The sequence below is a fragment of the Phocoena sinus genome, chromosome 19, assembly GCF_008692025.1.
Source record: "Phocoena sinus isolate mPhoSin1 chromosome 19, mPhoSin1.pri, whole genome shotgun sequence".
NCBI lineage: Eukaryota > Metazoa > Chordata > Mammalia > Artiodactyla > Phocoenidae > Phocoena > Phocoena sinus.
Window position 1 is genome coordinate 7,424,528 of NC_045781.1, and position 27,368 is coordinate 7,451,895.

Consider the following 27,368-nt stretch of genomic DNA (forward strand, 5'->3'; position numbering starts at 1 on the left):
CTCCTTCATTCAATGTATGTAAGTCTCTCTGTCTCTCTCTCTCCTGCCGCCGCCACCTCCCCCAGCAGCCCCCCAACCGCCCCAGCCTGCCCTCTCATCTCTACCCTGCATCTGCCTCCACCACGGCTCTCCGTATCCATCTCAGGCTCCCCTTCCCTTCCCAAGCCTCCACTGTTCCCTGACCTCACCTCTGCTCTGTCTTCTCTGCCTTCCCGGCTCCTCCAGCCTCTCTCTCTCCCTCTCCAAGTCTCTGCCTCCCCCTCCTGGTCAGCCGCCCACATCGCGCGCCAGTCTCCCAGGGGATCCCGCAGCCGGGTTAAGGGAGCCCCTGGCGGAGGCCCGAGTGATGCATTGGGCGGGGGGCTGCAGGCACTGATGCAGGCTCCAACCTGGGTCCCCGCGAGCTGGGAGACGCCGGATCCTCCGGGGCCAGCGGCCCTGAGAGGGAAGACATCCGAGGACTCTTCCAGCTCCACCTTAAGCGCCCCCCTTCCCCCTTCTGCGGAGGATGGAAACTGCCAGGTCTTGGGCCCCAGGTGTCCGGGCCACCCCCGCCCCCATGGCCCCAGCGCGGCTGGGAGCTGAGGACCATCCCCCACAACGACCCCTCCATCCTGCCCCTGGGGCATCCCACACACACACACCCACGCCAGCCCGAGGAGGAGGGTTCTCTGCTGTGAGAGCTCCCCCCACCCCCAAACAACGATAGAAAAATTAAATAACAGCAAGAGAGAGAAGAGAGGGAGGGGGAGGAGGGAGGAAGGGAAGAGAGAGAAGAGAGAGACGGAGAAACCAAGGAGGCAGGAGAGGAGGAGGTGGGGAGAGGGAGAGGAGCTGGAGGCCGAGCGGGAGCGAGGGAGGAGGAGGAGAAGGGGAGAGAAGCGGGATGGAGGTATGGAGTTAGGTGGCTTGCGAGAGCGTAATGAAAAGAGAACGAAGAGGGGGGTGTGGATTAGAGACCCAGAGGTAACCCGAGGGAGAAGCATAAGGCAGAGAGAGTAGGAAGATCGGGAGGTAGAGGGAGAAGGAGGGTCCGGGAAAAGAGGAGAGGAAGGGGAGGCATAGAGAGGGAGGAGAGGAGAGCGGAGTAGGGGCGTGGGGGCGTCTTAGTCCCCGGCTGCCTCAGTAACTGGGGAACTGGGACTCCCTGTGGGTAGGAGAGGAAGGCTGGAAGTCCGGAGGGGTCGGGGTTCCACAAAGAGAGGAAGAAGCTGAGAGAGGGCGGGCCAGGGCATTGGGAAGGGGTCGCCCCGAGGCCTCCCGGGGATGGGGGGTGCAGCTCGTCTGAACGCCCCTCGAGCGCTGCTACTCTGGGCCGCACTGGGGGCGGCAGGTAAGGCCTGGGGGTTGGGGCAGGAGCCCCTGACTGGGGTGGGGGAGGGGTGCCAAGGAGAGGGGTTCAGGCTGCTTTCTCCCCAGCTCACATCGGACCCGCACCTGACCCCGAGGACTGGTGGAGCTACAAGGATAATCTCCAGGGAAACTTCGTGCCAGGTGCAGCCAGGGCGGGGACCCAAGAGTCTGGGCTGCCGGGCGCTTTCTTCCTGAGACCCAGGAGTTCTCTCCTTCCCGCCCCCCACCCCTGCAGGACGCAGGAGTCCCATCCCCTTCCTTCCTCCCTCAGGAGGCCCAGCTTCTGAACCCGAGGGGCTCAGCATGGGACATTATACATTAGCATTTCAAGTAGTGAGTGGGAGGGAGTGGAAGGTAAGGGAGTGTGGGGCTGGAAAAGTGTGTGTGTGTTTCCTGGGAAAGAGGCAGGTAGGTCCTGGCTCCTACTGAGAACCAGAGGTTCAGTGGCCCCGTTGCCCACCTCGTCCAGCCCTCTCTTGCAATTCCTTCTCCCCACTACATTCATTATCCGGCTGTGGGACAAGGGAGACAAAAAGAACTACAACTCCCATGGGCTCTGGGGCAGGCAGGCACTGGATGGGTAGGCTGGCAGTCTAGGGGCTGCTGGGAGTTGTAGTTCCTTCCCCAATGACAATTTAAGATAGGCTTGATCAAAGAGACTAAGAGGTGTTGGGGAGGGCGAGGCGGTCCTTAGGAAACTCCTCCAAGATTCTTCTAGGACCTAGGATTCTGGATCCCAGCCCCCTCCTCCCTCAAAGCCAGGAGTCCAGATTCCCAGCCCTTCGTCTCCTGGGATCCAAGGAGTCCAGACCACAGCCTTCCCAGCAGATCCCAGCCTTGGGATCCAGTCCATATTTCTGACTCCCTTTCCTCCCTGCCCCACACCTGCTCCCAGGGCCTCCCTTCTGGGGCCTGGTGAACGCAGCCTGGAGTCTGTGTGCTGTGGGGAAGCGACAGAGCCCCGTGGATGTGGAGCTGAAGAGGGTCCTTTATGACCCCTTTCTGCCCCCGCTGAGACTCAGCACAGGGGGAGAGAAGGTAAGGGGCCTGGAGGGCGGGGTTACCGAATCCACTGGGGCTGGGCCTGAGTGGAAGTGGGGGGCAGGGCTTTCAGTTGGGAGGCTAGCCTTGGGGAAGGAGGCCTACAACACAATGGGTGGAGAGGAGGCTACTTACACTCCACAGTGGATCACCAATTGTTCCCTCCTCAAACATGGCTCCTAGTCTTCCCATCTCTTAGAATCAGTGGTAAAACAGACTCAGTGTGCCAGGCGCTGTTTTCAAACTTGATAAATCCTCTAATTTTCACAACAACCCCATGAAATAGGTACAATTATTATCCTTATTTTATGGATGCAGAAACTGAGGCACAGAGAGGTTAAGTTACTTACCCGAGGTCAAACAGCTAGAGAGTGCCAGGGCTGGGATTCAAAGCTAGGCAGTGTGGTCCCAGAATCCATGTGTTTGCCCGCTTTGCAATACCATTTGTGGGGTTTTTTGGCCGCGCCCCGCGGCATGTGGGATCTTGCTTCCCCGCCCAGGGATCGAACCTGCACCCCCTGCACTGGAAGCGCAGAGTCTTAACCACTGGACCACCAGGGAAGTCCCGCAATACCATTTCTCATAAGAGGTGGCACTACCATTCACTCAGCCAAAAGTCTCAGAGCTATTCCCCATCTCATTTCCTCCTTCACTCCCATTTCCCATCCATGTCCTTTCTAGTCTCCTTGCTAAACAGCATTTCACTTCTTGTCCCTCCACTGCTCCCACCAACATCTTGCACCTGGACTGGTGCCATTGCCTCCTTGCTGGCCTGCTTCTCTGCCTCCTGCAATCCATTCTCCATCCCACAGCTAGAGAGATGTTTAAAAACACAAACCAGATCATACCACTCTCTCCTACTCAAAATCCTTCTATTAGGACAAGTAATAACAGCACACACTTACACAGTACTTAGCCTGTGCCTGGCACTGTGCCAAGTGTGTTACATACATTCAATTATTTAAATAAAAATACAAAATACCCCATCATTGCCCACAAGGCTGTGCACCATCTGGCTCCCATCACCACTCTTTCCTTTGCTCACTGGGCTCTGGTCCCACTGGCTTCTTCACTGTCACTAAAATAGGCCATCTCAGGGCTTTGCACTGACTGTTCTCCCTTCTGGAATGCCCTTCTCCCTGCGCCTTGCAACTAACCCCTCCTATCCTTCAGGTCTCCATTCAAATGTCACTTCCTCATGGAAGCCTTTCTTGACACCCCACCCCCATCCCAATCTATGGGTCATCCCCCCCTTTTTTGGCTGTGCTGCTTGCAGGATCTCAGTTCCCCGAACAGGGATTGAACCCAAACCCTGGCAGTGAAAGCGCAGAGTCCTAACCACTAGACTGCCAAGGAATTCCCTGGGTTTCCTATTATACTTTATCAGAACTCCCAGTGTGAGCATAGGATGTAATTAACTAAGCATTTACTTACATGATTCAGAATTTATTGTCTGTCTCTCCTCCACTGGAGCAGAAGCTCCATGAGGCCCAGAATTTTTGTCTACTTGCTCATTGCTCTCTTCCTGGCATCCATGGCACATAGTAGCAGCTCAATAAATATTTGTTAATTAAATTCACCACTATTGAGCACCTACCATGGACCAGCCCAGAGTCTGGAAAGACATTAGTGTTCAGACTATGATGAATGATTAAATGTTTGTTGGCAGAGGGAAATGTACGAATGGAAAACAGTAGGGAAAAGGTCTTCTCTCTGCATCCCTATGAAGGCCTCCACCTCTCCCACAGCTCCGAGGAACACTGTACAACACCGGTCGCCATGTCTCCTTCCTGCCTGCACCCCGGCCTGTGGTCAATGTGTCTGGGGGGCCCCTCCTTTATAGCCACCGACTCAGTGAACTGCGGCTGCTATTTGGAGCGCGTGATGGAGCTGGCTCTGAACACCAGATCAACCACCAGGGTTTCTCTGCTGAGGTGATGCCTGCTAACCTCTGACCCTCGACCTTCACCCTGAGTCGACCCAATTCCTCCCACCTCACCCTCCTCTTAATGCCTCATCCCATCCTCCTCCACAGACCTACCCCCGCAACCCTGAACACTAATCCTTAACCTGACTTGGGGCCCCAAAGGCCCAGAGCTGCACCCATTGCCCATTCTGTCCCCCCTGTCTGCCAGGGGACCCCACTCTCTGTGCTCCCCTCGCAGGTGCAGCTCATCCACTTCAACCAAGAACTCTACGGGAACCTCAGCACCGCCTCCCGGGGCCCCAATGGCCTGGCCATTCTCAGCCTCTTTGTCAATGTGAGCCCAGGCAAGATTCGGGAGGGAGGGGCTGGAACCTGGGGTCTGAGAAGAGGGAGGCTGGAAGGCCCCAGACTCCGGGGTCCTAGGGGAGGAAGGAGTTGGGGGCTTGGACTTCCGTGTTCCTATGTCCTCACCTCATAACTCCACACAGGTGGCTGGTAGCTCAAACCCATTCCTTAGCCGCCTCCTTAACCGTGACACCATCACCCGCATCTCCTACAAGAGTAAGTCCCTGGGTATTGGAGGGTGGAGAGGGTGGGGGTGGGGTGTGCACATAGGGGAGCTCAGCAGGGGCACCCCTCTTCGCTCTGACCTGATATTCCCACAGATGATGCCTACTTTCTTCAAGACCTAAGCCTGGAGCTCCTGTTCCCCGAATCCTTTGGCTTCATCACCTATCAGGGCTCTCTCAGCACCCCACCCTGCTCGGAGACTGTTACCTGGATCCTCATTGACAGGGCCCTAAATATCACCTCCCTCCAGGTGACCCTGGTAGCCCATTGCGCCCTCCCTGCCACCCCCAACCCGTTCCTTGGCCTGGGTGTCCCCTTGCCTCACCTACCCTCCTACCCCCGGTTGACAGGGAACTGGAGGGGATTCGAGAGTCTGACAACCCTGGAGCATCTGGTGGGGGCTGAGCAAGACCCCGCCCACCCGCTCTCTGGGGCAGGGCTTCCCGCGTGACGTCACCAGAACCATTCATTATTCACTCCCAGTTTCCCACCTCCCTTCCACGGCAGATGCACTCCCTGAGACTCCTGAGCCAGAATCCTCCGTCCCAGATCTTCCAGAGCCTCAGCGGTAACGGCCGGCCCCTGCAGCCCTTGGCCCATAGGGCCTTGAGGGGCAACAGGGACCCCCGGCACCCCGAGAGGCGCTGCCGAGGCCCCAACTACCGCCTGCATGGTATGATCCAGTCTGCACCCCCTCCACGTCTTGGTCTAACCCGCCTATGTGTCTCCCCTTGGTGTCTCAATATGCTACAGTCCTACCCCCCTCTGCTGCTCTGTATGATCCAGCCTCTTGAGCTCTCACTCGCTCTTTCTCCCTTCCCCCTTTGTGTCAAAGTGGTACAACCCACCTCCCGGTCATAGACCATTGCTGGTCCATGATTTGTCTTCTTCGCTGCTTGCAACTTGGTGTATAACCCGAGCCCCCTGGTTTCCTTATGGTACGATCAAGTACTAGTCCGTGGTGCCTATTACTATGGCTTTCCGAAATGGTACAGCCCGAATCCTTTTCCCTGTTTTCATGTGGTACAACCCACCTCCCTTACTGAGAAACAGCATGGTACAATCCCCTTTCCCCCCCATTGCCTCCTCGTGGTTCAGCCCAGTGATCTAAAGTCTACCTCTCTGGCTTCTCAACATGGTACAGCCCATACCCTCCACCCATGAATACCTTCACGTAGTTCCACTAATGCTGAAACCGGATGTCCCTATTCCACCCTCCTGCTGCCTCCCTATGGTTCAGCCCAGTGCAGTGACCATTTCCCCCAGCTTCTCAACCTGGTACATTCCGGTTCCCCCTTCGCAGCCCTGCCTGTGGTAGAGCCCCGGGCGGCCCACCCCCACCCCCCCCATCCCCGCTCCCTGCATGCTCCCTTCAGGGTCCATCCTATCGTGCCCTAAACTAACGCCCCCCACCCGTGTCATCTTACAGTGGATGGTACCCCCCATGGTCGCTGAGACTCCCCATCGAGGATTGCGCCTGCCTTTCCCAAGCCTCCCCACAAGGGGGGGAGTCACCCCCAAAACAAAGCTATTAAAGGGACAGAATACTTCCTGTATCTCAGTGGTCTGATTCTAGGGGTGGCGGGGAAATATTTGGGTATTAAAGAATAGCAGCCTTCTTCTAGAAACCAATCTCCGTCTTCCTAAACCCCACTACTCGGTTTTTTGGCTTCCCGTTTCCCGTCATTTGGATTCGCGGCTCCTTTAAGCGGCTCTTCTCCCCTCCCACCCCTTTACCCACCCTCCCCGTCAGGCAGCACGCGCAAAGCCATGTGCTTCCCCCTCCCGTCTGCCTCATTGGCCCAAACTGGGTCACGGTCCCGCCCCCAACGCCGTCTCCCATTGGGTGAATGTAGGTCAGGGTCCCGCCTCCCTCCAAAAGGCAAGGTAACTTCACGCACTGAGACCCTCTCTCGCACTCCCAGGACTTGGCGGATCCAGGGGTCCCATTGGCTGTGCGTCTAGAGGGGTCAAGACGCCATTGGCCCGCGCTTTCAGCCGGAGGGAGGCACGCGGCTGGGGTGCAAGGCCGGAGTCTGGCGGGGGCCGAGAGGAGGGGTGCGCTCTGTGGCGTCGGGTGTTTTGGTTTGGCTTTTTTTTTTTTTTTTTCCGCGAAAGAAGTTTGCTTTGGCCACGCCTCAAGGCAGCCGCCTCCTCCTGCCCTCTCCCCGGCCCTCCGCGCACACCTCTTGGTGCAGATTGCAAACCTCCTTCCTAGGAGAGGGCTGCAGATTTTGCAAGAGCCAGGCTCACCCACCTTGTAGAAGGAGCGCCTTGTGTCCCCTTGAACCCTCGGTTGCAAAGAGCCGGCCGCCTGATTTGATCAGCCCCTCACCCAGACTGTATGGTCTCCTGGGACCCTCTTGAGTTGCACGTTTCTGCACCGAGGACTGCAAATCCCCGTCGCTCCTAGGATTTGCAGTGTTCTGGATACTGGAGGCTTGCAAGCTACGCTCGCCCGCCCCTGGGCAGACACTCGCCCGAACCACAGGAGTGTGCTGCTGACTGGCAAGCCAGCTGTTCGCCTCTCCATGAACCCGTGAGCCTGCGGGCAGGTGCCGGGCGATGGCGCGGCCCGTGAGCGACAGGACTCCGGCCCCCCTGCTGCTGGGCAGCCCGACCGGGGCCCCCCCTGGCGGGGGAGCGCTGCTTGGGCTGCGGAGCCTTCTGCAGGGGACCAGCAAGCCCAAAGAGCCAGCCAGCTGTGAGTTCTAGCCCCCATCTCGCCCAACTCAGACACCCTACTCCCTTAGTGCCGGGAGGGTCCACAGCTACCTCCTACGTGCCAAGAGTCCATCCTCCCAACCTTTATCTACCCAAATATTGTACTTAGGTGTTTAGGCCCCTAGATCCCTCAGCACCCAGGACCCAAAAGTACCGGTTCTCATGCCTGTCCACTCCCAGGGCTCAAGACTCTAGGCCCCAGCCCCCTCTTCCTTTTGGTTCCGAGAGTCTGGACCCCTGGGGTCCAGGGAGAAGGGAGGGGGGTGTGTCGGATGCTCACACGGTTGTTACACGGGCTTGGGCGGGGCATCCTGGGGTCACATGGAGTCTAGGGATGAGGAATGTGCCCCAGGAATAGAGCCCCTTCCTGCCCCTTAGAGTGTGGGGGCAGGGAAGAGGGGGTACAGTGCGCAGAGAGTGGGGGGGGATTGTAGATTATAGAGGAATTAACAGAGCTGTCATTTTTAAAATCTCTCCTGCCCAACCCTCCACCTACCTCCGTCTGAACTTCCATCCCCCTTCTGTGTGTCTATCCCTTCCTGGGTCTCTGTCCCCATCTCTCTCTTTGCGTCCCTGTCCTCCCCTCTTTTTGAGTCTCCTTTCCTCTCTATCCCTTTCTCGGTCCGCCACCCCCGTCTCTTGTCTTTTCTCTCTGGGTCTCTCTCCCTCTCTGAGCCTCTGTCCCCTCCTCTCTCTGGGTCTTTGCCTTCCCTCCCGGGTCTCTCCCCCACTTCCCTCCTGCCCCCCCCCTCTGGATCTCTGCGGTGTGGGGCTCCATCCCCTCGTTCCTCGTGTCTCTCTCCTCTCGGAGTCGCTTCTTCATCTCCGTCTTTCTCCTTCTCCCCACCCTGCCCGCTTTCTCTGGCCCGCAGGTCTGCTGAAGGAAAAGGAGCGCAAGGCGGCCCCGCCGGCAGCCACGGTCCCCGGGCCGGGCCTGGAGCCAGCGGGACCTGCGGATGCCTCAGCTGGGGCGGTAGTGGGCGGCGGGTCCCCACGGGGACGCCCTGGGGCTGCGCCCGGCCCGGGTCTGTTGGCGCCGCTACTGTGGGAGCGGACGCTGCCGTTCGGCGACGTGGAGTACGTGGACCTGGACGCCTTCCTGCTGGAGCATGGGCTCCCTCCCAGCCCGCCGCCCCCCGGCGGCCCGTCGCCAGCGCCCTCGCCCGTGCGCACACCTGCACCCTCCCCGGGGCCCGGCTCCTGCGGCTCGGCTTCCCCTCGCTCCTCGCCCGGGCACGCCCCCGCCCGGGCTGCCCTCGGGGCCGCCGGCGGCCACCGCGCAGGTGCGACGGCTAGGGCGGGGCAGGGCCCTGGTTGGGCGGGGCTTGGACTCCAGAGGGCGGGGGTGTGAGAATCTGGGGGTCTGGACGGTGGGACTGGGGCTGCATGCCCGAATTCCGGGTCCCCTAATTGGGAGATGTCGGGAGAGGAGTCCGGATTCTGTGTCCCCTAATGGATCAGGAACTGCGTATCCTGGACCTATAGGAGATGAGGGAATTGGGACCCCAAGTTCCAGGAAGCCTGCCCAGTGGTGAGGTCGTGTGAATTTTACGTGGGACGTGAGGACAAAGGCTCTGGATACTCGAGGAGTAGGGATTGGGGTCCCAGGACAGTGGAGTTATTTACTGGGGAGTGGACTGCACCCCAGAATCTGGACCCGGAAGCGGTGGAACTGGGGTAGGACCGGAAATCCTAGGCCCTCTACGAGGGAGGAAGACGAGGGCCGGACACAGACTTCGGTTTCCTCAGGACAAAAGGGACTGGCAGCCCTGCCTCCTCGGCTCCCCCATACCAGTGGAGAGGGGCTGGCGCCCCGGGTCCCGGAGTCCTTCAGAAGGGACCTTCATCCTGGGTCTTCCATTGGGGCAAGGACCGAGCTTTCTATATTCCTGGGGTAGGGGCTTGGGGTCCCAGAATCGTGTATATCCTAGTGGCGAGGACGTTTGGGGCCTGAGAATATCGAGGGGGTCGGTTCTCGAGTGTTCCCTAGAGAGCAGAGGGGTCTGGATCCTTGGCGGTTGAAAGGTTCGAGCTGGGAGACCCCAGGGAGCAAGAGGAAAGGTGTGCTCCATCTGGCACCTTGGGGTAGCCAGGGGCGGACTGCAGGTTGGGGATTCCTAGACACACCTGCTCCTGGTCCGACCTCCGGGCAGGACCAGGGCCCTCCCCTTCCCAGTCGCACATTCCCGCGCCACGTGAGTCCTTTCCTCCCTCCTCCGTGCTTCGTGCTTCGCGCACGCGCGGTCACGCGGGAGGGGGCGGGACTGGGGAAACAGGAGGGTGCCCGTGGCGGCAGGGGGGCGGGGCGGGAAAGCAGGCGCCAGCACGTGACTCGGCCCTGAACCTGTGTCCTCAGTTGGCCCCAGCTGGCTCTCTCTTAAAGGTACAGGCCTCTCTTACGCTTGAACCAACCTGGAACCTCAGAGCCCTTTATGCTTCTCGTCCCTAACTCTTTGGACTTAGCAGCTCTTAAGGAGCTAACCTGAGGTCTTTTCGGTGCATTAAATTCCTTTTCCCTGAACAGCCGGGGGTCTAGGCTTTGGTTGGGGATTCAGTTAAGAAGGGTAGGACTATAGGGAAGGAAGCTAACACTGTAACTCTGAAGTCCTGAGGTTTTAGAAGCAGTAATTCAGGTTCCTGTGCTACTTAGGGCAAGTCATGTATGATTGGGCCTCAGTTTTCCTGTGTGTAAAAGTGGAGCTGGTTTCATGATTTCTAAGCATCTTTGTGGCTTAAGGAACCTTCATATTTTATATTAGGGAGGTTGATCCCTGGCAGGCTTTATGTTAAACCCCATAAGGGCCTTCCTTGTGGTGGAAATGATACCTGAGCAGGGGGTAGCCTCTGGGAACCCCCTCCCCAAAATAAATACACACTCAGGTGGCACATTCTATTTCCCCAAGGCCTGACCTCTCGGGACACACCCAGCCCTGTGGACCCAGACACGGTGGAGGTGCTGATGACCTTTGAACCTGACCCAGCTGATTTAGCCCTGTCAAGTATTCCCGGCCATGAGACCTTTGACCCTCGGAGACATCGCTTCTCAGAGGAGGAACTTAAGCCCCAGCCAATCATGAAGAAGGCACGGAAGATCCAGGTGCCAGAGGAGCAGAAGGTGAGCATTGCTGGGTGTAGGACACAGGCTTCGTGGGTGCTGGCTCCACAGCCAGGGATGGCCCTTTCTTTAGTCAGACCTGGGTTTCTCACTTGGGATTAGCTCACATTCTCCTAACCTACAGCTAAGGACCAGTCCTCCTTGGCCAGGGGCTGCACAGGGACAGAGGTTTGGGCTTGAGATTTGTGAAAACCGTATCGTTGTGGGATTCAGACTCAGCCACCACTGCTGGGACAGTTTTACAGGCTTGGAGCTTCTCGTATCGGTTGGACCCAACACCCTCACTGGGGCAGGCTTCAGGCTCTACCAGGCCCAGTTGCTAAGGATAGCATCCTTTAGGAATGTGATATCAGCTTGTTTCTTCTGAGCAGCCAACTAGGCAGGGGTTGGTCCTTGAATCTCTGATCTGGGGCATCCTTCAGGGCAACTGCATCTGCCTAGGATGAAGACTTTGCCAGCCCCTCTAGGCCTTGTTTTCTGGACTCACTGTTAAGAGGCCTCAGGTTCTCATTAGCGGCCAGGGCCACATTCTGATTTGGGGTGCTTTGGGCAGTGACTACATCTCTCTAGCATTCTGTCTTTGTCAGTCCTGGGTTCTTCCCTAACAAGAAGTACCTGGGCTTGTCTCACAAGACTTTGGCATGTCCTTGTGTAAGACACAACTACTTGAAGCAGTGAGTACTGGCCTGTAAACCAAATCTAGACCAGTGGTTTCTCTTGCCATGAGGCCTTGTTGCTAGGGAGTGGGTTTACCGGAGCTAGCAGGGACTAGGCTTTAATGAAATGGGGATGGAGGGGCATCTTTCAGAGCTCTGGGTCGTCCTTGTACTAAGGAGTGGTCCTCCTCCACAGCCAAATTCCAGGACTGGAGAACTCTAAACATAATGGTGTGGGGAGGTCTCAGGATAGGCCCATTTGCAACCAGGGACTGTTGGGGAGGAGGCAGCTCCCTGGCCTCTATTCAAAGCCAGTGGGTCAGAGACTGGCTGTGGTCATTGGGACCACTTACACCTCACTTTTGTTTGCTAATGAGGGGTGAGGTTGCCTTGGCAGCAAGGTCAAAAGGGCCCAGCTCTGAGAGGATTTTTATGGGACACCAAACCCCATCACTAGGGAACCTAGGCTTTCCTTAGCAACCAGGATCTGGAAAGGTGATGTATAGGGCAGTGCTTTTCAATGGGAGAAGTCTTCAGACCCTGAAGGTCTTGTTGCTAGGGAACAAGAATCCTTAGCAAACCAGGAGCTAACTGCAGGCCTTTTGTCAAGTGAGAAGAGCTTGGGCCTCCTCTGCACAGTGGAGACTTGAAGATCAGTTGCTTGGGGTGGGAGGCTATCTCACGCCTTAGCTGTTGCTAGGGGCCTGCTGTCCATAGCAGCCGGGGCCCTAGAAGGCCAGATCCTTGGGTACCCATTCAGGGGAGATCGGGCATCCTTTAGGCCCCACTGCTGGGTGAGAAGCAGCCCGGGGTGGGGGTGGGGGTGGGGGGGTAGGTTTCTTAGGTGCACTCTGGTCCTTGAAGTCAGAAGCAAAGCTGTTCCTCCCTTCTCTCGCTGGGCCGGGGCCCCTCTGGACCTCAGTGCTTTCCCACCCATCCAGGATGAGAAGTATTGGAGCCGGCGGTACAAGAATAACGAGGCAGCCAAGCGGTCCCGCGACGCCCGGAGGCTCAAGGAGAACCAGATATCGGTGCGGGCGGCCTTCCTGGAGAAGGAGAACGCCCTGCTACGGCAGGAGGTGGTGGCCGTGCGCCAGGAGCTGTCCCACTACCGCGCCGTGCTGTCCCGCTACCAGGCCCAGCACGGAGCCCTGTGAGGCCGCCCCCACCCCAACAGGTGGAGCTCTCCTCCGCCTCACTCAGACTTGCGCCCTGACGCCCTCTTCCCTCCCCGCCCTGTGGCCCACGGGCCGGCCAGCTGGGTGCCCCAGGGATGTGATGATGCAGATAAATACATTTATATTTTTAAGAAAAAGTGAGCCTCCCCGCTCCCTCGCGGGGGCGGGGAAGGTCCTCAGTGTGTGCCCCCCGGCACGTCGGGGACCCCATCCTCCCACCGCCTCCGTTAACACGATCCTGAATAAATCTTGAGAACCCCAGAGCCAGCTGTCGTGGGGGAGGAGGCAGCTCCCTGGCCCCAGTTCAAGGCCAGCGGGTCACGCTGGCCGCAGTCCATGGGCAGGTCTGGGCTTCGGTCCATAAAAGGCAGGAGCTGCTGGAAGTGCCTAGAGTCTGTTCCCTCCCACGGGCTGCTGGATGGAGGAAGGGGCGAGGGCCTGAGAGGAATGAAGCCACTACCTTTATTGCATAGACCTTTTCAATTGCTTTGAAGATTGCGGCTGGGGGACGCACAGAAGACCGAGGAAACGAACTTCCCCGCCCCCACCCACGGGGGGAGGGACATTAGTGCAAATCGGAGCGCCGCCCGGGGAACTTGCCCCTCCTGGGCTGATTGGCCAGCTTGGTGGAGGCACCAGAGTAGACGGGGCCGGTTATCTAAGGCCTCCCCAGCCCGTACATTCCAGGTCACGTCACTGGACTACGCGTTAAGACAGGCTCCGCCCTCAGCCGACCTGGCTTTCTACGAGCCGTTCTCGAGGGTCTGGAGTGAACCCGCTCTCGTTGATCAGGCACTACCCTTGGGGCGAGCCCATTTCTCCGTGACCGTCAGGACCCCCACCCCGGAATTCGGGACATCCTCCAGCATCACCTCTGGTCCCCTAGGGTAGGGCGCAATCCTGAGACCAGGCAGGACCACTGTAGCCTCCGCCCTGACTCTAGCAGCCACTCCACGCCCCCTAGCTCAGGCTCCGCCCCCTCAGGAATGTAAGCCCCGCTCCGGGCGAGCTTCAAGCTTGGTTGGAGTTAAGGCTCCCGCCCAGGGCAGCCTGAAGGACCCGTGAGCAGAGTGCCGAGGCCGGGATGCACCTGCGCCTGCAATGGCCCATACTCCACCTGCTCCCCGTCCACCGTAAGCACGCCGCGGGGCGTGAGCGGCTCAAGGCGGAAGGCACGAGCCGCAGCGTAGCCCAGCTGCGGACAGCCCAGGCTGAAGTGGCTACCGCGCTCCATGGCCAGAAACAGGCGCAGGAGCGCCGCCCGTGAGATGCCACCGCGCACCCAGCACAGGTGCACCAGGCCGTCGTCAAAGCGCGCGTGGGGCGCTGCCACTAGGTCAGCCCCCAGGTGACTGGGTGAGATGGCCAAAATAAGCACAAAGTCCCCCTCCATTGTCACCCAGCCTGGGGGTAGTGGAGCGCCTAGAGGAGGGAGCAGGTGGTCAGGTGGGCCCCCAGCAGAGATGGCTACCCGGGCATCAGGGGTGGGAGGTGGGAGCCCAGAGGATGCTGGCATTTCTGAGGCCCCCTCGGTGATGGGTGAGAGTTGAGCTGCCTTGGGGGAGCCAGGGGGCGAGGGCAGCAGTGGGTCTGGGGACAGTGGAGCATCCCCGGCCCCACCCCAGTCCCCAGCCAGCTCTGGGCCCCCACCGTTGAGGGACAGGATGGGCAGGGGTTCAGGTGAGCCAGGGGAGGTCAGGGCAGGCTGAGGCAGGGGCAGGGGCAGGTCAGACACTGAGCGGTGCAGGGGTGAGTGGGCCACGGGTGGAGCTGGGCCAGGGGCTAGGGTCAGCTCTGACTTGGCACGTGGCAGGCCATGGGCAGGGGCGGGTGAGGCGGGCTCCACCGTGGCAGGGAGGTAGGAGAGGCGGCCGCGGTAGGTGTGTAGTGTGGCGAGGCCCAGGACCGTGCCCAGCGTGAAGCGAGCACTGCCCAGGGCCCTGAAACGCTCGCTCTGGATGTCCACATCTGACACAAAGCCCCAGGCCACAGACAGGAAGGAGAAACAGCGGGAGCCGGAGGCCAGAGTGACGGAGAGCAGGTCCAGCGGGTGGCTGCCACCCCGGCAGAGCAGCAAGGAGCAGTTGAGCAGCAGGTCAATGCCCAGGGCCGGCTCAAACCTTCACAGTCAGACATGGACGGATACGGTGGGAAAGAGCAAACAGGCTGGGTGAGATACACAGTGCCCGGCGGGGAGGAGAAACACACAGACGGGTGGGGCAGCAGACAATGGGGAGAGGAGGCCGGGCATGTCCTGGGGCCTGCCCGCAGCCATGTGGCCACCTCCAGACGGACTCTTCTTACTGAGCCAGGTTCCCTGTCAGTTCTTTCATTCCATAAGCATTCACTGAGTGCCTCCTGTGTGCCAGGCACAGTTCTAGGCACTAGGGAGACAGCTAGGAACAGGACAGGCAAAAATGTCTGGGGGGTGTGGGGAGCATCCCTCAGCCAGACTGACCTGGCTGAGGGGAAGATGTGGCGCAGCTGTACCAGGTCCCTGTTATCCCAGGAGGGCTCCTCCCACCTACCCCCCGTGCTGGTTCACGGCTCCTGCCAGTGCGTTGCCCGAGCCACAGGGGAGGATGCCCACGGGGGTCTTCACGGCCTCTTCCCAGTCGGGGCGTTCTAGGAGTCCATTCAGCACCTGGAGGGTGGGAGACCAGACACCTGCGTGTTGGCCCTGGCCTCCGCAGTCCCGCAGGGCTCAGGCTTGGGGCGGGGTGGTCCTACCCTACCTCATACAGCAGCCCATCTCCGGAGACGGTGACGATGCCATCCCACTCGCTCAGGCTCAACCCCTGGACCAGCTCCCGGGCATGGTTATGTCGTTCTAAGGTGGGGAACCAGGAAGTGAGGCAGGCTGTTCCAGCCCTGACCCACCACCACTCCCCAGGACTCAGGAGTCCTGGCCCCCAGCTCCCGCCTCTATCAGGACACTGCCCTTACCTGTCTGGATGAGGTTGAAGGACAGCCCCGCTTCAGAGATCATGGGCAGCACGTGGTTCTTACACCACTGCCAGGCCAGGCCCCGCCCCCCAAAGGGATTGACCAATAGGAGCAATCGGGGAGGCCTTGGCAGAAGGTCGGGGGTGATTTCTGCAGAGAGAGGAGAAGGAGTCTACAGAGGTCAGGGCACCAAGCCCCTCACCTCAGAAACAGTAACTGCAAATAGCCTCCAGTGGAGGTGGTGGAGGGCTGGCATCAAAACCTGCTGGGAGTTGAAAGTTATTTTCTCCCCGGCCTCACTAGCTCAGGCCCAGGTGTACAGCCCGCCCCCCTCCCAGGTGCTGAGACAAAGGCAGGGATCCGGTGTCTAATCCCAGAGCCCTTTGGACTCACGGGGCGGGGCGGGGGGGAGAGCTGTGGTTTCCACCTTCCACACCCCCAAACACCTGGAACCCAGGAACAGGTTACTCCACTGTGAGGGCCTCACCCCGAGACAGCCAGGACCAAGGAAGGCCCGCCAGCTGGGGACCCTGGAACCTTTACCTTCCTGTGCCAACTGAGTACCCTAGGTGGGGCCCTCTGCCTGAAAGCCTCCTCTGAATTCCCACAGCTGGATTAGATGCTATCTCTGGGCTCCTGAGACGCCCCAGGGGACCTCTGCGAGTGCCTGTCATCCAGGGTGGTGACTGGGCATATCACACTTGGCTGCTCTCACCAGCCCGGGAGCCTCTGACTCATCTGTGGTCAGGACCCATGAAAGGGGGGAGGGGACAGAGACAGAAATCTCATGAGAGCAGCAGACCCAAATCCTTCTCTGCCTGGGATTTTGCCTTCTGTGCCCATCCCTGTCTGTGCATCACTCTTTCAGTATGAACCCAGAGAGACACATCACACAGACAGACACACAGAAAAGTAGAGACAGAGATGCCCACAGAGATGCCGCAGAGGGAGATCTGCGGAGACACCCAGGTGGCCTTAGGACAGAGAGGCTGCCCAGTGCCTCACCCCCATCCCCAGGTAGTGGCAGTCCGCGGAGCAGACACGTGAGGGCAGTGGCCCAGCGCTGGGCCTCAGCACGGTTCTCCTCGTAGGTGGCCGCCCCGTCGGCCCGGAAGGTGCGTGCAGCTCTGCGCCGGCCCCCACGCCGGCCCCTCGGGTAGGTGTAGATGCAGAAGTAGGCTGCTGAGTCCGAGGGGCTTCGGCTCCGCAGGGTGCAGCAGCCTGAGACCTCAGCCAGCAGGACCAGGCCACCCCGGGGCCGGGCTTCAGGCTTTGGCCGCAGCCGTTGTATGTGCAGGGCTTGTGGTGTGAGAGTGAGGGCGAAGCGTGGGCCTCGGGCTGGGTAGGAGCCAAACTCGCCATGCAGGAGTGGGGTGCTGGGGGTCAATGGCAGTGGCAGTGGGGGGGCCATGGCCTTGACCCTGTCCAGGGCGCTCCTAGGCCTGTGGCCCCAGCTCCAGGTCAGCTCCTGCTCTGGCCTCTGTGGGGAGGAAGGAGGGTAGGAGTCAGAGTCCAGGACCCCCATAGTGGGCAGAGGGAAGCAGGGGCAGGGCCTGTGGATAAAAGGAGACAATGAGGGGTGCTGACAGGCAAGATGGGAGCACCAGACAGGCCCAGACAAGGTGTGGGAAGACTGAGGACGCAGGGCAGAGGTCAGCTGGACAGGAAGGCCAGCATCCTGGAGGGTCCACACCTAGGCATGCAAATATTCATTCCTTCATTCCCCAAATAATTATTCAGTAGTATGTGCCAATCACGGTGCCAGGCCCAGCAAACACAGCAGGGAATAAAACAGACAAAAATCCCTGCCTTCGTGGAGTTTATATTCTAATCGGAAGACAGGAAAACAAGATAGACATAAAATACATATCGTGTTGGATGACAATTAAGGACTTTGGAGAAAAATAATGCAAAGGAGAGAGGTCAGGATGGTGGAGACATATAAATAGACATACAAAGGTAGAGAAAAACACAACAGAACACACACACACACACACACACACACACACACACACACACACACCCCCACACACCTACACACAGTCAACTCCAGATGGAGAAAGTAACAAGGAAGAGGCACTCAGACACAAAGAAAAGGGTCTGAGAGCCAGAGAAACACTGAGAGGAGACAAACAGCTTCAGTGAGATGAAACCTAGTATAATGAAAGATACTTAGGGAGCAGAGTGAGAGTTTAGGGGCTCCAGAGGCCCTCTGAGAGTCAGACAACAGAGTTAGGAGAGCAAGAGCAGACAGGAGAGGCAAGAGGTAGGGGATGTAGTAGCTGGAGAAACTGAGAAAGGGGTGTGACATGGAGCAACTAAGGGGTCAGAGTGGTAGAGGAGCCACATGCAGGCACCTGCAAGGGACAGGAGCCAAGAGCTGGACCTCAAGCACTGACCTGGGTGTCTGGCCGCCTGCTCTCCAGGGAGAGAGTGGGAGCTGGGCCTGAGGTCCCCTCCCCCTGCCCTCTGCCCAGTTTCTGCCTCCTCCTTCCAGCTCACCTTTGTTCCCCACTGCCCCGCCCACCCCGTCACCTATCAGTCCTGCCCCTCACCTTCCCCAGGCGCAGAACTGCCCCAGACACACCCCCATCTGTGGACTCACTCTCAGGAGCCACCTCTGCCCCCTACCCTGGGCAGCTCTTCAAGCCCCTCCCCTAAACTTGCATTGACTCCCCCCCCCCGCACTTAGAGCCCTAGATCTCCCCCAGTTCTGGGGCCTGCGCCTCGGTCCCTAGGTCCCCAGGTCTCTGGCCTGGTCTCCATTCTCTCCACCTTCCATGTACCCCAGACCAGGGCCTGGGTCTCCATCCATAGGTCCCCCCAATCCATAAGCCTGAGTCTCTGTCTCCGGTTCCCCGGGTCCCGGCCCTCCACCCCCACCCCAGTTCCAGACCTGGGTTTTCATTCCTGGATCCCTCAGTCCTGGTTCTGGTTCTCCATCTCCATCCCACACCCCTAGTACCCAAGTCCCGGGCCTGCGTATCTGTTCCTCTTGCTCCCTCAGTCGTCCTGACTCGGGTCCCTGTCCCGACACCCAACACCCTCCTCACACGCCGGATCCTCCTCCAGGCGGCCACTCAAGTCAGCACCAACTGCCCCCCATCAGACCCAGGGGTGGGGGGGAGGGTGTGCATCCGCTCAGCCAATGGCCGCGCGGCCGGCCTAAGTTGCACCAATAAGAGCGTGCGGGGGCGGGGCCAGCAGACTCGCGAGCTTGGCGCAGGGGCCTGCCGCGGGAGAGCGGGAGAACTGGGCGGGGTAGCGCGATTCGCGAGATCAGCCGCCATTGTAGGTGAGGGCACACGCGCAGCAGAGGCGGCTTCACGGAAGCATGGCCAGAGCCCCTGTCGCCATCTTTGTTGAGGGCAAGTGGGCCTCTTCCATCCTTTGACTTTATAAAGAGAAGGGGCAAGGGGGAGAAGGTCTTTAACTGCAGATAGAGAATGACCCTAACACAGATAACAAAGACCCAGAGATATGCAAAAACAGTAAAAGGGAACAGTGAACCAGAGTCGGAGGCAATAAGAGACTTGAAGAGAGAGTGTTGTCTCTTTTTCAGACAGTTACAGAGAGTCAGAGAGATAGACATAAAGAAAAGCAGAGATACAAAGAAAGAGACAAAGACAATGGAATTAAGAATGTGTAAGGGCTTCCCTGGTGGCGCAGTGGTTGAGAGTCCGCCTGCCGATGCAGGGGACGCGGGTTCGTGCCCCGGTCTGGGAAGATCCCACATGCCGCGGAGCGGCTGGGCCCATGAGCCGTGGCCGCTGAGCCTGCGCGTCCGGAGCCTGTCCTCCGCAACGGGAGAGGCCACAACAGTGAGAGGCCCGCGTAACGCATAAAAAAAAAAAAAAAAAAAAAAAAAAAAAAAAAAAAAAAAAAAAGAATGTGTAAGGTGGGCTTCCCTGGTGGCGCAGTGGTTAAGAATCCGCCTGCCAATGCAGGGGACATGGGTTCGAGCCATGGGTTCCACATGCCTCGCGGCAACTACAGAAAGCCCACGGAACCAAGACCCAACGCAGCCAAAAATAATAAATAAATAAAATAAATAATAGATTTTTTAAAATGTGCAAGGTAAGGAAATGATGGACACAGAAAATGATGGACACAGCAAGACATGGGGACAGACACTTTCAGAATGAAAACCAGGGAGGAGAGGCTCATTAATTCACAAACTATTTACCTTGGGCACAAGCTAGCGTGGGGGCAGCATGACATAAATATCTGCCCAGTGAATGACCCAGTTACACGGTAAGACGGAGACTCAGGAGAGAGACTGGGAGTATCTGAGAGACACCTCTAGGTCAGGGGTGAAGGACAGAGAGAATGTTAGAGGCTGAGAGGAACTGAAGCCAAGAGACAGAAAGCAAAGATGTTGACAGAGATACAGAGAGGCAAAGACACGATGAAATTGAAAGAAATCATGCCAAGAATAATATCAGGTGACCAATCAATGTACCTAGTGTTCAACTGAGAACAACAACAGCACCAGATAACATGTGCCAAAAAATAACCCAGAGAGAGGGGCAGAAACCCAGAAAGATGGAGAGACAGGGAAACACAGTGCGTGTGCTTAGGGCTCCAGGGGAAAGAAAGACAGATACAGTAATCAAAGAGGCTGGGACTCAAAGACCAAGGAACAGGGGCAAGGAGGAGAGAAGGAAACTGTGTTCCATCGTATGGTGATCTGGACTTTCAGATGGACACTTACCTGGTCCTGCTGCTCCTCTGCTTCAAGGTGTCCATTCATCTGCAGGCCCTCTGCTGTGTTATCACATCAGTAAGACCCTGGCCCTGGGTCGGAGGCCATGGGAAGGTGGTATGGACAAGGAGTCAGGCCTCATGGTGCAGGCCTGGCCTGTAGGAGCATGAAGGGCAGAGGAAAGGAGGCCAAGCTAGCAGTGCTGCAGGGCTTCCACGAAAACAAGTGGACAAGTCAGCTTCATCACTGCCCCAACCAGTCCATCTGGTCCCATCCAGTAAAGGCTAATAACAGCAACAGATGCCCCTTTTTGCAGATAAGGAAAGTAAGGCACAGAGAAGTTACACGACTTGCCCCAAATCACAGAGAGGTTGCCCAAGGTCACACCATTAGTAAGTAGCAAAGCCAAGAATTGAATTCGGTTACAGATGGTATCACCATCTTTCTGTCTCTTCTCCTCCTTGGATCTCTACCTTCCCTCTCTTTCTAGGTCTTCTAACTCCCCGGGTCACCATTTCGCCACCCTTGGTCTCTTTCCGCTCCCCTTCTGGGTCTCCATTCCTCCTCCTCTTTGAATCTCTGTCTCCCTCTCTCTGAGTCTCTCCTCCCCTCTCTTTCAGGAGTTTTTTACTCATCCCTCTCTCCACCCCATCCCCCAAGCCCCGGGGGCCTCAGCTTGCCTCCTCTGTGCTCCAGTACCTTGCACGTCCCTCAAACCGAACCCGCTGGGCCACTTGAATCTCTCGGCTGGGAAAAGCAGCCTCCAGGTGGCAGGGGCTGAGTTGGGTTCAGGGAAGGGCCATCTGGGGGCAGAGGGAGAAGCTGAACCTAAAAGGTGGAAATACATAACGCCATAGACTGGGCTGCAGCAAGAAGATCTCGGGTTAGACCTCAAGTAAGACTTCCCGAGCTGCGGCCTCACCTGGGAAGCGCAGCACGAGATAAGGCAGATGTGAGCCTGATAAGGAAACGCCCAAAGCCTGAGGTCAGAGGTTTCCCGAGGTCCCGACTAGCCCCGCCAGCCCCGCCTCCTCACCTCCAATACTCGGCCCGCTAGGTCCTCCGGGAGCCACAGAGAGGCCTTCGGCGTCGGGCCAGAGCGTCACCGCACGACACGTCTTCCTAGCTCCGCGCGACATCTCTCTGGCTCCGAGATCCCCTTCTGCCGGAAGACTATCAAGAACAGGGACTGGATAGGGCCAGAGAGGCCTTCGACGTGCTGGCCCTTCCCTCCTTGGCGTAGCGCTTGTTCCCCTTTAGATGTTCCTCCACCCAATTCCGGAATCGCCCATCTAGCTGGTCCTCCGATTCACCATAGAGAGACATGAGTCAAGGTAGAGCGCCGCGTCGCGCCCGTGTGACGTCATGTAGGCGCCACTCGCTGAAGGCTTTCCCCGCCCATCCTGGTTCTATTCTCTCTTTCCGGACCTGGCTAAGGAGGAGGCGCCATCATGGTGAGCGTGTTTTGCGGCGTTCGGGGCTTTATCATCCGCTGCCATCCGCCGCGGTCTCGCGCTGGGGACGTTCCAGAGTGAGGCAGGGGTTCCGGGGTATTCGAAGGAGGCGACTCCCGCTGTGGGGAGCTATTTTGGGAGCCCGAAGACCAGGGATGGGCGTTCTCAACCTCCCGCCCCTCCCATAATCCTGTATTATAGGTCCCATCGAATAGATGACCAAATCGAGGGGCAAGGAGGTTAAGTAATATGACCGGGGTTACAGTGCCAGTAAGTGGCGGAGCCAGGATTCGGACCCAGGCGCTGCTCCCACAGCCACTCTTGCCTGTGTTGTCCCTGGATCCGTCACTCCCCAGCCTGAAAAGCTGGGTTCTGGGGCGGGGTGGGGGGGGCTGTCAAGCGTCCGGTGCCCGAGTGTGGGGGCCAGGCAGGCTTCCGTTCGAGTCTCAGTTCCCTACCCACTGTATCATCATTCCTGTGCGCAGAAAGCATCTGTTAATTGGAGACCCAGTAATTATGCCTCAAAGATGTGAGTTGGAGAAGAAATAAGTCAGAGGAAGTGCTCACCACGGGCCTCTGCATACATTAAGTGCTGGATAAATGAGAACAATTAATAATTAGGTGGTTCTTTATAACTCATGACACAGCCTGAAAAACTTGGAGGAAAGCAGGCAGGGGGTGTAGTGGAAATCGTGGGCTCCCTTCAGTTTTAGCACTACTGTGGGAAACTATACTTCATAAGGAGGTCGTTGTAGGGTTGGTCTGTGCAGAGTAAGTTCTAGAAAAAAGGGTCATTTCCTTTATAAGAACTTGGAGTCTGCCCTTGGTTTAAATGTTTTTTATAACGCTCCACGCATGGGAGCAAGGTTTGGGAGCTTAAATAATACTTATATTGTTGAAAAATATAGCTTCTAAAGAAGTAAAAACTTGGGTTAACGCGGCTGCTGTGTTAAGGTCTTTCACGGTGCTGTGTGCCACGTGTTGAAGGCTTTTTGTGTAGAATTAGGCGTCCCCCTCCTTTTTTTTTTTTAAACAAAGTCACTTGGGGCCCAGGGAGTTTTAAGTATTTTCCCAGAGGGCTCCCAGTGGTGATCTGGGATTTGTTGTCTCCAGAGACTGGGGCTTTAGCTGTTTCTTAGAGGTGAGGAATAACAATGCTTATGGGGTGAGGAATCTGCTAGATCAGAGTTGGGTTCATGGTCTTCTCTTCACCGCTGCAGGGAGTTGACATCCGCCACAACAAGGACCGAAAGGTTCGACGCAAGGAGCCCAAGAGCCAGGACATCTACTTGAGGCTGTTGGTCAAGGTGAGGTTGGGGCCTAAGACCCCTAGGCAAGGCCACCGTGGACATATCAATACAAGTTCTAGAGCCTCCATGCTGGTATTGGTCCTGGGCTCCTTGCAGGGGTCTTCAGGGCAGGCTCGAATCTCTGCTGCTTTCCCTTAGCTTCTGGAGAGTCCAGTGTTTTCAGCCTCTGGGCTGGTTTACCAGTGGGGAGGGGGATTTTCTGGGTCCCTGGCCAGGAGGGACCTAGGCCAGCTCTTTCCCATGGGCTTAACGGGATGGGGCAAAGCCCTAAGTCACTTCTTTGCCCCTTCGTTAGAAAGCTGAGAGGGGGGGAGGGGGGCGGGTAGGCTGCCCCGGGTTTCATTTTCGTTTTCCTTCCCCTCCAGCTGTACAGGTTTCTGGCCAGGCGAACCAACTCCACCTTCAATCAAGTTGTGCTGAAGAGGTTGTTCATGAGTCGCAGCAACCGGCCACCTCTGTCCCTTTCCCGGATGGTGAGGGGCTGAGGCGGAGGGCATAGCCAGCCTGGGGAGCGACTGGATCGTGTCTGGAGCTGGACTTCGGGTGGAAGGGCGGGCTTGGAGCTCTCTGGTAGCCGCCTGGCTATCAGCTGGCTTAACCTCGTCCAGTGGTGGGTGCAGAGCTCTGACCCTCTGATTGTAGCTGAATAGTGGGGGCATTGGACTGGCTTGGCCTCTTGGTCTCATTTTCCTTCTCATTGTGTGTGTCTGGGGGTGGGTTAAAGTGGCTTTATGAGATCTTCCTGAGGTTTCAAGTTATAGAGCATCTTCTGTGTCAGAAGCTTTCTGTAGGAGAGAACCGTGGAAGAATCTGTTTGTATTTTCTTTGGAGATTTTCCCAGACTGGACCTGAGATTAGGCTTGTGCTAGCTTGAGAGGTGTGGCATGGGTAGGTTTAGCCCAAACGGGACACAACTGTGGGTCCTTGGGATGCCTGAATGGGTGGGTTTGGATTTAACCACCAGAAGGGACTTGTTTAATGTGCATTTCATCCCCACCGCCCCAGATTCGCAAGATGAAGCTTCCTGGCCGGGAAGGCAAAACGGCTGTGGTGGTGGGGACTATAACGGACGATGTGCGTGTCCAGGAGGTGCCCAAACTGAAGGTGAGTGGGGAGGGGGCTCAGGAGCGTGTTGGGTGGGTCACGGTGAGCTCCTATGGACCCAGCTCAATTTCTCGTGCCGTCGGCATGCTCATCTCACCTCTGGGTGAGGCGGGCGTCGTGCCTGGGTTGAAGGGGGGGGGTGTTGTCCCTCACATTGTTGGTGGCGGGTATCCCTGAACAGGCCCCTTCTGGGGCCCAGCTGATGGCGCTCGCTCTGGACCCAGACAGCCAGAGTTCAGACCTGGATTTCTCTGCCACTTTGTTATCTCTGGACAAAGTCTTGGATTTCTTTGTGCCTCAGCTTCCTTACACATGATAGCTTCAGGTTGCGGTGTTGAAGGGGTTTCTGGGAGTGAAGTGGTAAGAACGGCTGTCGTGCGCTCAGGAAGCTGCCTCCAGTATTTGGTGGTGTTGGTGATCAGGCCGAGGAAGCAGCTGGGACTCCTCTGCTGGGCCTGGGCAGTGGACAGGAAGTCCCAGCAGCCCCTGGGTCGCCCTCCAGGGGGCTCTGGCCACACCTGTCCTCTGTGTCCCCCAGGTGTGTGCCCTTCGAGTGAGCAGCCGCGCCCGGAGCCGCATCCTCAAGGCGGGGGGCAAGATCCTCACCTTCGACCAGTTGGCGCTGGACTCCCCCAAGGGCTGTGGCACTGTCCTCCTGTCTGGTGAGTGGTGCTTAGTGGCTTGAGGGGGGTACAGGAGTGTGAGGGGTCTGTCAAGAGCTGTGGGACTGCTAGCAGCCTTTACCTTCCCAGGCCTGGGAGGTCAGTGACACTCCCATCCCACCCCAGATCAGCCTGAGCCACCGCTTCCTTCCCGTCCCCAGGTCCTCGCAAGGGCCGAGAGGTGTACAAGCATTTCGGCAAGGCCCCAGGAACCCCGCATAGCCACACCAAGTGAGTATACCTAGCCCTGGACCCCAGCCTGCGGGTCTAGGCGTTGCCACGCTTCCACCTGCTTCTGTTTCTCCCGCTAGTCCAGCCTCAGGTCTCTCTAGAATCCCCCCCTCCTCTTACCCGCTTTTCCTTCAAGACTGCCTAAAGTTCTGTTCCTCGGACAGTGTTGAGCTCCCTGCACAGCCAGCGTCACAGATGCAGGCTTCCCAGGGCCCGTCCCCGTCTTTGCGGTGGGGCCTGCGTTCTGTCCAGCGCTGGGGCGCCCAGGTGGATGGCCCCAGGGCCTAGCGCAGGCGCTTCAGCAACCGCTCCTGCCAGTTTTGCTTCCTGCGCTGCCAGGCTTTTCCAGCAGCGGACTTGGTGTCGCTACTGACGCTGCTTGGGTTGAGTGAGGCCCCCTTCTGGTGTCCCTGTGCTTCTCTGTTAGAGCAAGCAGCTCTATTCTGAGCTCCCAGCCAGACAAGTGGCGGTGGCGTCCCTCACTTGTCTGTGTGCCTCCTTCTCACCCTCCCTTCTCTCCCTGCAGACCCTATGTACGCTCCAAGGGCCGGAAGTTCGAGCGCGCCAGAGGCCGACGGGCCAGCCGTGGCTACAAGAACTAACCCCAGATCCTACCTTGTTATTAAAAAGATTTTGGATGCTAATGGCCTTTTGTGTATTATTGGGGAACGGGGTGGGGGGAGGGAGAGGGTCAGAACCGGCAGTGAGAACGCCTTTGTTTGGGGGAATGGTTGCCACGCCCCTTTCTGGGGATACCAGCCTTTGGGGTGAGCCCCTTCCGCTGTGCTGGGGAACGGAGCCTACGGTCCCAGGTGTATGTGGTGACTGCCCTAAGCCTGTTGGTCCCCTTGGACCTCGCTGCACCGTTGGGACCTGGGGGCACCTAAGGCCGAAGCCCCACCTCTTTCCCAGGTGTGTGGAGAAGCACCTGCTGCTTTTTCCAGCTAGCCGCACCTACTCAAAGGAACTGCGCTCCCCTCCCGGATCTCTGCTCGGGATGGCTGGCGGGGCTTGGACCGGGAAGTATAAATGGGGCGGGCCGCCGTGGGGGAGGGGGCACGTGAGAATAGGTGATGTGCTCCCCTCCCCCGAAGCTTGAGTCAGGCGGGGCTGCCAGTCCCTGGGCGAAGCCCGTTGAGTGTGTTCCTGGAGCTGGGACCTTACTGTCCTCTGCGTCCAGGGGCCTGTGTCAGCCCTACCCCTGTGTTTGCACAAGGGGCCGTGGTCCCCGGATCCCTGGAAGAAACCCGGTGAATAAGGCGAGGCGGCCAGAAGAGCCGCAGAAATGAAAGGAGGTCACCAGGCCCTTGATCTGACTGTCCTCTGAAAAGGCAAGAGAAAGAGGAGTAGGGGTTGGAGACCTGGACGCAATGGGGGGGTCTGGGGAGGGCAGGAGGGAGAGGGAGTGGCCTGGCTTTATTCCCCTTCCTTCTCTTTGCAGGGCTGGTCGCTGTGGTCTGGAGGAAGGGAGCAGACTGGGTGCTGGGATTGGAAGGAGGGCTGCTTGTTGGCAGGGATCAGGGGTCCACCCACCAGAGGCAGGGTCAGGATCCTCAAAGGGGCAGCTTGGGAGGGAGAGACGCAGGGTGTTCCTTGTCTAGGAATAAGTGGATGGTCCGATAGCAGGAGATAGTGGGATTAAGGCAGAAATCCAGGCTGGAGTCAGCATTGATTAGAGGACAGCCAGAAACAACCCGGTGGCCCAGGAGACAGGCAGGGGCAGCTGTCTGAGGAACTGTGGCTAGTCAGTCGGCCCCTCAATCTAGATGGGCTGGTTCCATGATAATCAAACCCCCTGTAGAGGGCATCCACCACTGCAGCAGCCTGAGTGGGTGTGAATGCTCAGGGAGCAGAGTCCTCAACCGGCAGAGGAGACAGACCTAGTTCCCAGCTGGGGAAGGTGATGCCGAGGGGGAGATTCAAAGAGGAGTCTTCCGGATGGTCAGCCCGTGAGCGCTGGTGAGCCAGCCAGCTGGCTGTCGGGAGAAACCGGTTCTAACGGAGCCAGCTGGGTGCCCCACTCGGCGGTCAGATACTGAGAGTGTCAGTTGGAAGCAATCGGTGTCTTCCAGACAAGGAGACAGCCAGAGAGGGTCAGTTAGATGTGCTGACTGCCAGGGAGAAACAGGCATCTCGCCCTGCCTTTAGTTAGGGACATTTGGGTGCTCAGACAGCCTGTTGCCTGAAGATGGGGAAGTCAGCCTGAGCGAGCCGAAGGGTCAGTTGGGGCATCACGTAGCCAGCGGGCTGGAGGTGGCTGGTGTGTCGGGGAGCAGCTGATGGATCGCACAGTTGGAGACAGTGTCAGGTGGTCAGCCTGACCGACACACAGGGCCAGTCATAGGCTCAGCCAGACCATCAGGTTGGCAGGAAGCTCAGATGGCCGGTGGGC

At 58.2% G+C, this 27,368-nt stretch overlaps 4 protein-coding genes across 12 annotated transcripts; 3 read left to right on the plus strand and 1 right to left on the minus strand.

Annotated features, from left to right (window-relative positions):
* Positions 1–794: 794 nt before the first annotated feature.
* On the plus strand, positions 795–6,447 carry CA11 (carbonic anhydrase 11). Its single transcript, XM_032613147.1, has 9 exons — positions 795–1,333; positions 1,420–1,494; positions 2,249–2,391; positions 4,143–4,328; positions 4,560–4,655; positions 4,810–4,882; positions 4,987–5,141; positions 5,399–5,564; positions 6,321–6,447. The coding sequence occupies exons 1-9, from the start codon at positions 1,267–1,269 to the stop codon at positions 6,344–6,346; spliced, it is 987 nt and encodes a 328-aa protein (XP_032469038.1). The 5' UTR covers positions 795–1,266; the 3' UTR covers positions 6,347–6,447.
* Positions 6,448–6,598: 151 nt separating this feature from the next.
* DBP (D-box binding PAR bZIP transcription factor) lies at positions 6,599–13,034 on the plus strand. Its single transcript, XM_032613149.1, has 4 exons — positions 6,599–7,595; positions 8,488–8,898; positions 10,519–10,730; positions 12,328–13,034. The coding sequence occupies exons 1-4, from the start codon at positions 7,457–7,459 to the stop codon at positions 12,541–12,543; spliced, it is 978 nt and encodes a 325-aa protein (XP_032469040.1). The 5' UTR covers positions 6,599–7,456; the 3' UTR covers positions 12,544–13,034.
* On the minus strand, positions 13,004–21,405 carry SPHK2 (sphingosine kinase 2). 9 transcript variants are annotated; one of them, XM_032613139.1, is made up of 8 exons: positions 21,252–21,405; positions 20,915–21,043; positions 20,225–20,371; positions 16,516–16,990; positions 15,511–15,660; positions 15,300–15,394; positions 15,093–15,208; positions 13,004–14,684 (listed from the first exon to the last, which is right to left on the minus strand). In XM_032613139.1, the coding sequence occupies exons 3-8, from the start codon at positions 20,261–20,263 to the stop codon at positions 13,592–13,594; spliced, it is 1,968 nt and encodes a 655-aa protein (XP_032469030.1). In that variant the 5' UTR covers positions 20,264–20,371; positions 20,915–21,043; positions 21,252–21,405; the 3' UTR covers positions 13,004–13,591. The 9 variants fall into 9 exon arrangements, with proteins under 9 accessions (XP_032469030.1, XP_032469031.1, XP_032469028.1 ...); XM_032613140.1 differs by having other exon boundaries at positions 20,896–21,043; XM_032613137.1 differs by lacking the exon at positions 21,252–21,405 and adding an exon at positions 21,138–21,227.
* Positions 21,406–21,538: 133 nt separating this feature from the next.
* Positions 21,539–25,620, plus strand: RPL18 (ribosomal protein L18). Its single transcript, XM_032613150.1, has 7 exons — positions 21,539–21,669; positions 22,890–22,976; positions 23,345–23,452; positions 23,985–24,083; positions 24,622–24,745; positions 24,907–24,976; positions 25,503–25,620. Exons 1-7 carry the CDS (start codon positions 21,667–21,669, stop codon positions 25,576–25,578), a joined length of 567 nt encoding a protein of 188 aa, XP_032469041.1. The 5' UTR covers positions 21,539–21,666; the 3' UTR covers positions 25,579–25,620.
* The last annotated feature ends 1,748 nt before the right edge of the window (positions 25,621–27,368 follow it).